The sequence below is a fragment of the Hypomesus transpacificus genome, chromosome 23, assembly GCF_021917145.1.
Source record: "Hypomesus transpacificus isolate Combined female chromosome 23, fHypTra1, whole genome shotgun sequence".
NCBI classification, from domain to species: domain Eukaryota; kingdom Metazoa; phylum Chordata; class Actinopteri; order Osmeriformes; family Osmeridae; genus Hypomesus; species Hypomesus transpacificus.
The window spans coordinates 4,998,911-5,008,017 of record NC_061082.1 but is presented as its reverse complement, the minus strand read 5'-3'; the positions used below and the strand labels follow the sequence as shown (position 1 = coordinate 5,008,017).

The following is a 9,107-nucleotide window of genomic DNA, read 5'->3' as shown; positions in this document are numbered from 1 at the left end:
ACTCACGCGCCTGCTTCTTGGCATGCCTGTTTCATTACAATTTGGCAATCAGGGAACCAGACTTGAGTGTACATATAAAAAAAATGTTGACCTGAATATAATATCAATAACTGTCGGTCCAACAGCTACGAGTACTGTTATGTAACCGCAATGTCAGTCCGCTACAGAAAATCTCCACTCTGAGGCAAATCAAAACCACCCATTACCGTCAAATCCTGTCATGGCTTTCCATAACAAACACTGCCTCACATAAACCTGCTTTCTGCTTTTACTTATTTATCAAATGGAAGGACACACATTTCAAACCAAAGTGTGAATTTGATCAAAAGCATATTATCCTACAGACATGAATCCAAAGAGTCATCCAGCTGCAGATTTTGTGAGTCCAGATTCCCCCATGGTATCTTCACTAGACACGGTCAGTCAAGGATACTTTGTTATGGTGGGTGAAAGTAAACTTCAGGGGTTTCATTTAGGTCAGAGAGAGTAATTAAAGAATCCTTCTGGAGTGTCTTCTAGAGCTTGAAGGGGAAAGAGAGGGATGAATTAGAAATTAGAGGAAAGAAAATGAGGGAGGAGAAGATCCACTCCATCACAATTCTCTAGGTTTTAGTTGGTTATAAAAACCCTGTCCATCAGATTGAGAGAGAGAGAGAGAGGAATAACATGTCAGAGATAAAGAAAGAAAAATGAGCACAAGAGAGAGAGCGAGAGAGAGAGAGTGAGAGAGAGAGAGAGAGAGAGAGAGAGAGAAAAAATGAAAAGAGTTAGTGAAGGGAATAGATATGAGACACGGGGGACCCATGAAGGTGAGGTGAGAAAAATAGGGTAACGTGTGCTACAGACAGATGATTTTTAAATGAAGGGAGGCAAAATGATCGCCTTGTTAAAGGAGAGAGAAAGAGAGTCCCAAGGTTGGCACAGTGACTAAGGTGGTGACACATGCTAATCTCTCAATGGTCTTGTTTTTGACACAGCAAGTCTCTCTCACGCTCTCTCTCTCTCTAGGCTAGCTGACAGACCAGCACATTATCATTTTGGAAATGTTTTCTTTTTACTGTTTTCTTTTCCTCAATTTATCATACCTACTTTGACCATACGAGTACAGCATTCTTACAAGCCAAAGCAGATCACTTCTTATTCCTCCATTTATTTCATACTTATGGGATGTCTGAAATTACATGAATTCCCATCTGCTTCCAAAATCCAGTTCCAGATCCTTTAATGTTGGCCCGTACAATATCAGTAAAAATGATCATGAGTTCCCCTTTCTTTTCCCCAACCACATTCCTGTCAGACACACAGATGATACGCACTGCTCTGTAAACACCATCTCCAACACCCTCCTTACTTCCTGGTAGACAGCTGCCATAGCTCTCGCACTGGTATTAAATAATCATGCAGTGGAGACCAACCAAGAGACTCATACACACAATTACACAATCAAGCTCTTAAAGACCAAGGTTGGGACGTCATGGGCCGTGCTACCGACTAGGCTACGTGCCTCAGTTCTGAGGGAGTAACATGGGTTTGTTGACTGAAGAGAATGATGTTCGGAAAAGGGGCTCTGGTAACGCTGGCTCAAACAAACATGGCTGACAGGATGTACATGTACATTTAGTCATTTAGCAGACTCTCTTATCCAGAGCGACTTACAGTAAGTACAGGGACATTCTCCAAGTAGGGTGAAGTGCCTTGCCCAAGGACACAATGTAATTTTGCACGGCCGGGAATCGAACCAACAACATTCTGACGAATAGCCCAACTCCTTAACCACTATCTGACCCCCATGTGATGTGAGGTCATTGTCAGCATTGGTTGCAAAGGTTTAAGGCAACTCTAAAATGTGTGTGCGCATGAGTAGGAAGGGTACAACGTATGTGAAACTTACAAACCTGTGTGTGTGTGTGTACACACATCGTGTTTGTTCCTAATGGGGCCTGATCATTCACTTCCATTTAATATTGTTTTATCTCTAACCACTAACCTTAATGTAATTCTAACACTAACTATAAAACCCCTGGGAAAAGGGATTTGAGGATATGGGGCCCAGCAAAAGTTCCCTACGGCGTCAAGTTTTTCACGTTTCACTAATACTTGTGGAGAGATTTGTTCCCCAAGCGGGTCGTTAAACCACACACATGTACCGGCACACGCACAAAGTAGTTTGGTCATTTTGGTCAGTTTGTGTGGCAAGGAGCAAGTGAACCGTAAGCCTTTAATGAGGACAGTATTTCCTCCCTGATAGCCTGAGTACTCAGGACAGTTAGAGGAGCAACATTTTGTCCTCAAAAGGCCAGTTAGAAGAGAAACAATCATGATTTACTGTAACTCTTCCTCCAAGTCTCTGCTGGAGGCTATTTCAAGAAGTAAAGCATGCATTTAATTTTAATGCGCTCATGCAGAATTACTCTTTAAAATACAATTTACATCCAGTAATCCAGGATGAACACAATATGTGTATCAAATAAAACAAAGGCAGCTACTTGATATATGATATCAATTATTTACTCTGGCTAGCTCTGGAAATTCTGAATTCAGCATTGCTGGTAAGACATTGTGTCTGTAGTGTGTTGTTCTTCTACTGTGTGTGTTCTTCTGACACTGTGTGTGATGGACATAAGACACCTGCAGCACTGGCTTTGCTCTGCACCCTGAAGCAATTTCAATCTTATAAAACACAATCTAAATCCATTTTTATGTGTTCGTAGAAGTCACACAATCGTTATGTTACCTTTGTTGGCAAGTTTTCAGCTAGCTGCTTTTTCAGCTGGCTTGAAATGATGTGGACTACTGCTTCACAACAGGTAGCTGTTTGCTTGAAGCCAAAGACTTGGATTTAGTTTGGAGATTTTATTTTCATTATTTTTTAGTTCATCTGAATGGATGAGTGGATCACCAAAACAATGTGGAAGTACTTTTGTGGAGTCACATATAACTCAACATTTGAAACCACTCCAGTAAGATCCTTTTTAAACCTCTACCATGGCCCAAGCCTGCTTCTCTCTAGGGCATTTGGCCGGTCTGGTAGTTAGAAGCTGAGAGAAAAGTTTTCTCTCTCTGTTCTCTTTGTGTGGCAGACTTCACCCCAGAAGACCTGAGAATCAGTGCTTCTCCAACTCCTCGTCCAAAGTCAACCTACTGTGTTGTGTTCCATATTCACATTTCTGACACTTCAGTGACACATTTTTTTTCTTTTTTTTTTTTTACATCATTTATTAGCGTCCGCTAAATGATCAAATGTATTCATTCGGAATCTACACTGATTAGGTTTTATGCATAGAGAACTGCAAACTATCCTAATCAATTGGCATCGTTAGTGAAGATAGCTTCTACCAAACTATGATCTATTCTGAGTAACCCCACACATTCTACTGCAATGACGAGGCATTTTAAAAAGGTGTGCGCCAAAGGTATATTTAAAGAAGGATGTCATTTCCATTTTGAAGAGATCTGAACAACTCAACCACAGTCACATCCTACAGAGAGAGAGAGAGAGAGAGAGAGAGAGAGAGAGAGAGAGAGAGAGAGAGAGAGAGAGAGAGAGAGAGAGATGGTGTTCTGATGAAAACGTGTAGCTCAGTCGAGCTTCCTTTATTCAGAGGTTTCAATTTGTTTTCGTAAGGGATGAGCACACTTGCTAATGTGAGGTTTGACTGCATCTAAGGTAGGCCTACTTCTGTGGTATTTAATACTGGTTGACTAAGCACTTCATAAAAAATGTTTTCTACAAAAAGTTTTGAAAGCTTGAACAAATACTTTCGAAAACAAGTTTAGAAAGCTTGAAAATTGTTTTTCGAAAAATGGTTTTGAAAGGTTAAAAAAAATATATATATATATTTTAAAGAACTGAATGTTTGTTATTTGGGTGATTCTATGAAAAATCTACTTTTCATTATTATTATTTTCGGCCAGTAATAAGACTATTGAAATGTTCCAAGTTGAGGTCGCCTAAATAATTCTTTATTCCAACGACACCCCGGCGGTGCAGAAGCATGTTGTGACACTTAGCTACATTACATGACAAACAATAATGTACAGAGAAGCTTTCCTCACCTGGCTTTAGCGTTCAGATGGACTTTGGGAACCATGTCTGGAATGGCTTGCTATACCTTTTCTTGAACAACAGTGTCACCTTGTGTCAATATACGGCCACAACTTGAAGGGGAGGTGTCCGTGACACTGACGTTTCAACACGGTGCTGCTTCCATAGTTGGACTCCAGACCCAAGCAAGCGGGGAAGTTAGCTTTAAATAAAGTAAATTGTTTAAGTGCAAATCTGCTTGTATACAAGGTAGGTCACGTGCATTAAATACTACATAATAGTTATTTGTTCCACTTATCTTATGAAAACTGAAATGTGTTTCGAGAACTAAGTACAAAAGACTGGGAGCTATTTTGCAGGATTAGCTACAGTAGCAAGCTATTTATGCCCTTCTGACAGATACATGTGACACGTTCTGTCTGTGAAATTGCAACAATTCAGTTTCTTTCTTTGAATTTGCACGATGCTAGCATATCCATGTTCAAGTTAGCCAGGCTGCATAGTTAGCCTATGCTAGCATATTTAGCTTTCTCTAAATCAACTAGCTAAAGTGTAACTTTCCGCGTCAGGGCACACTGCACAGCATAATTCTGTCCTACCAACCCGTTTCGTAAAATCTATGCCGTGTGAACCAGCAGATTTGCTAGATTACCTGCAATTTAAGTAGGCTAGCATATCCTGTAACTAGCCAGTTCTGTGTCAATACCGATGATTCTCAGTTATGATATCTCGGTGAAATAACATTGTAAATGTTGGGAAAGAAAAGTATCTAATGCTTTTCCCCGTTGTCTTATCGTAACGGAGTCATGGCCCTTACTCAAGTATCATCCAATAAGTGTTCTGGCGGCTACCAGAAGGTGTTTGAGCATGACAGGTGAGGAGAGGAGAGAGAGAGAGAGAGAGAGAGAGAGAGAGAGAGAGAGAGAGAGAGAGAGAGAATGGTGTTCTGATGAAAACGTGTAGCTCAGTCGAGCTTCCTTTATTCAGAGGTTTCAATTTGTTTTCGTAAGGGATGAGCACACTTGCTAATGTGAGGTTTGACTGCATCTAAGGTAGGCCTACTTCTGTGGTATTTAATACTGGTTGACTAAGCACTTCATAAAAAATGTTTTCTACAAAAAGTTTTGAAAGCTTGAACAAATACTTTCGAAAACAAGTTTAGAAAGCTTGAAAATTGTTTTTCGAAAAATGGTTTTGAAAGGTTAAAAAAAATATATATATATATTTTAAAGAACTGAATGTTTGTTATTTGGGTGATTCTATGAAAAATCTACTTTTCATTATTATTATTTTCGGCCAGTAATAAGACTATTGAAATGTTCCAAGTTGAGGTCGCCTAAATAATTCTTTATTCCAACGACACCCCGGCGGTGCAGAAGCATGTTGTGACACTTAGCTACATTACATGACAAACAATAATGTACAGAGAAGCTTTCCTCACCTGGCTTTAGCGTTCAGATGGACTTTGGGAACCATGTCTGGAATGGCTTGCTATACCTTTTCTTGAACAACAGTGTCACCTTGTGTCAATATACGGCCACAACTTGAAGGGGAGGTGTCCGTGACACTGACGTTTCAACACGGTGCTGCTTCCATAGTTGGACTCCAGACCCAAGCAAGCGGGGAAGTTAGCTTTAAATAAAGTAAATTGTTTAAGTGCAAATCTGCTTGTATACAAGGTAGGTCACGTGCATTAAATACTACATAATAGTTATTTGTTCCACTTATCTTATGAAAACTGAAATGTGTTTCGAGAACTAAGTACAAAAGACTGGGAGCTATTTTGCAGGATTAGCTACAGTAGCAAGCTATTTATGCCCTTCTGACAGATACATGTGACACGTTCTGTCTGTGAAATTGCAACAATTCAGTTTCTTTCTTTGAATTTGCACGATGCTAGCATATCCATGTTCAAGTTAGCCAGGCTGCATAGTTAGCCTATGCTAGCATATTTAGCTTTCTCTAAATCAACTAGCTAAAGTGTAACTTTCCGCGTCAGGGCACACTGCACAGCATAATTCTGTCCTACCAACCCGTTTCGTAAAATCTATGCCGTGTGAACCAGCAGATTTGCTAGATTACCTGCAATTTAAGTAGGCTAGCATATCCTGTAACTAGCCAGTTCTGTGTCAATACCGATGATTCTCAGTTATGATATCTCGGTGAAATAACATTGTAAATGTTGGGAAAGAAAAGTATCTAATGCTTTTCCCCGTTGTCTTATCGTAACGGAGTCATGGCCCTTACTCAAGTATCATCCAATAAGTGTTCTGGCGGCTACCAGAAGGTGTTTGAGCATGACAGGTGAGGATTATAATTTTCCACCATAATTTGCTCCGATATGCATGAAAATACCACCAGAAAAAAACGAAGACAATTATTTTGTTCTATGCAGCACTGAGCTGAAGTGTAAAATGAAGTTTGCCGTCTACCTGCCACCAAAGGCAGAGAGTGGCAAGTGTCCAGTCATGTATTGGCTATCCGGTGAGTTAAAATGTCCAGCATCAATACCCACCAGAAGAAACTAAGCTAATCAAAGTCATAATAAAAGCACTTATATTATTGCAGAAACAATCTAAACACCCAATCCAAATTAAGCTGCAATATTCAATGTATACTTTTAGTTTGATATGTTCTGTGTCCTTATTTGTGTTTTCAGGGTTGACATGTACCGAACAGAACTACATCACCAAGGCAGGCAGCCAGCAGCCAGCAGCAGAACATGGCATCATCCTCGTCGCCCCTGACACCAGCCCCCGTAGGTCACACACACACACAGCCAGACACACACACAGCCAGACACACACACAGCCAGACACACACACCCTTCAGAGCCCATCAGACACATCCCCACAACAACTCCCGTCTCATTATAACTTGATTACCCTGAATGCCCATCTGTTCCAACCACCTCTCTCTCACCTTCACCTTCCCTGTGTGTGTCTTTCCCAGGCGGCTGTAACATCGAAGGTGAAGATGAGAGCTGGGACTTTGGGTCAGGAGCCGGCTTCTACGTCAACGCCACCCAGGAACCCTGGAAGACCAACTACCGCATGTACTCTTACATCACAGAAGAGGTGAGTGGGCTCTGGAGAGTAGTGAGAGGGCCCTGGAGACAGGGGAAGTAGTCCACCGGATTGTTTTTCACTTCTATGATCCTGATGTCTTCAGGTACCTGGAACAAGGTTCTCCTCTCTGTGCCTCTCAACGTTTTCCGTCCTCCTTTTCTCCCTTTACCCTTCGGCACCCCCGCCACTGTTAGCTCCCCAAGCTAATCAACGCTAACTTCCCCGCTGACCCAGAGAGGATGTCCGTGTCTGGCCACTCCATGGGGGGCCACGGGGCGCTGATCTGTGCCCTGAAGAACCCTGGGAAATACAAGGTCCGTCTGCATTACATTTACATATTTAGCAGACGCTCTTATCCAGAGCGACTTACAGTAAGTACAGGGACATTCTCCCCGAGGCAAGTAGGGTGAAGTGCCTTGCCCAAGGACACAACATCATGTGCACCGGTCGGGAATCGATCAGGCAACCTTCAGATTACTAGCCCGATTCCCTCACCGTTCAGCCACCTGACTCCCTCTGCTCAACTGTCAGTCGCTGTGAGGGGACAAGTTGTTGTGTTTAGTTAACATCCATCTTTGAGTGAATTTGCCCTCTTGTCTTGTAGGCGGTGTCTGCGTTCGCCCCTATCTGCAACCCTATCCAGTGTGCCTGGGGCCAGAAGGCTTTCTCAGGCTACCTCGGAGCTGACAAGGCCAGCTGGGAGGTGAGTGTGGGGAGGTTGGTGGGCCTGGCTCTCTGTTAACTCATCGACACTTCACATCTCAGTCATTTGATTCGGTTCTGGTTAGACATGCTTCAGTAGGGCAAAACTGCTCAAGTGGTTGCCTAGTAACCAACTACATAGATTAATGGCCTCTGGAGATTAGCATGTGAAGGTGAAGCCCTCTGTCATCTCTGCCTCAGCTTCTTTATGATTTATTCTTCTCTCGTCCATCCACCTCCACCCCCTCACCTCCACCCTGCTCATCTTCGTCTCCTCCCCTCCGCCCCCTCACCTCCACCCTGTTCACCTCCACCCCCTCCCCTCCACCCTGTTCACCTCCACCCCCTCACCTCCATCCCCTCACCTCTGCCCCCTCACCTCCACTCCCACACCTCCACTCCCACACTTTCACCTCCACCCTGTTCACCTCCACCCCCTCCCCTCCACCCTGTTCACCTCCATCCCCTCACCTCTGCCCCCTCACCTCTGCCCCCTCCCCTCCGCCCCCTCACCTCCACTCCCACACCTCCACTCCCACCCCCCTCACCTCCACCTCACTCACCTCCAGGAGTACGATGCCACCGTGCTGGCGGTCTCCTACTCGGGGCCCCAGCTGGACATCCTGATCGACCAGGGCCGCGACGACCAGTTCCTGTCAGCCAGCCAGCTCCTACCCGACAACCTCATCGCAGCCTGCTCAGAGAAGAAGATCCCCGTCGTATTCAGACTGCAGCCGGTAGGTGCTGCCACCCTGTGGCCAATCACTGCAACTGACCAGATTAGACCGGCGCACAGATATTGAAATATTTCAGCAACGTTAAAGAAACTTTATAGATGTCTTTGAATGTGTTCTACCCTAGGTTAGAAACGTCACTCTAGTATAAATATATTCTATCGCCAGACTGAGTTGATGATTTTAACTGTGTGAATGTCATGTTCTTTCTTCAGGGTTACGATCACAGCTATTTCTTCATCTACTCATTCATCAACGACCACATCAAGCACCACGCTAAATACCTGAACGCTTAACAGAGCGACCACATCAAGCACCACGCTAAGTACCTGAACGCTTAAGAGAGCGACCACATCAAGCACCACGCTAAGTACCTGAACGCTTAAGAGAGCGACCACGGGACTATACCTGTGCTTTTTACTGAGAGTCCACCTGGTGGAGGTACAATCATGTTCTGTTCAAGTGGGCTTGACAAAATAAAATACTTTATTTCTTGTCAGTGAGTTTGGAATGTTTTGAACTTAATGGCCTGTTATTTATCAATCAGGAATTCAAATC

General features: G+C 43.4%; 1 protein-coding gene across 3 annotated transcripts; it reads left to right on the top strand.

Moving 5' to 3' along the window:
* Nucleotides 1-4,172: 4,172 nt before the first annotated feature.
* esd (esterase D/formylglutathione hydrolase) lies at nt 4,173-9,048 on the top strand. Of its 3 annotated transcripts, XM_047046524.1 has the most exons (10): nt 5,603-5,724; nt 6,280-6,349; nt 6,441-6,529; nt 6,705-6,803; nt 6,998-7,122; nt 7,308-7,427; nt 7,718-7,816; nt 8,385-8,552; nt 8,765-8,874; nt 8,920-9,048. In XM_047046524.1, exons 2-9 carry the CDS (start codon nt 6,282-6,284, stop codon nt 8,843-8,845), a joined length of 849 nt encoding a protein of 282 aa, XP_046902480.1. In that variant the 5' UTR covers nt 5,603-5,724; nt 6,280-6,281; the 3' UTR covers nt 8,846-8,874; nt 8,920-9,048. The 3 variants fall into 3 exon arrangements, with proteins under 3 accessions (XP_046902479.1, XP_046902480.1, XP_046902478.1); XM_047046523.1 differs by lacking the exons at nt 5,603-5,724; nt 6,280-6,349 and adding exons at nt 4,173-4,294; nt 4,850-4,919 and having other exon boundaries at nt 8,765-9,048; XM_047046522.1 differs by having other exon boundaries at nt 5,604-5,724; nt 8,765-9,048.
* The last annotated feature ends 59 nt before the right edge of the window (nt 9,049-9,107 follow it).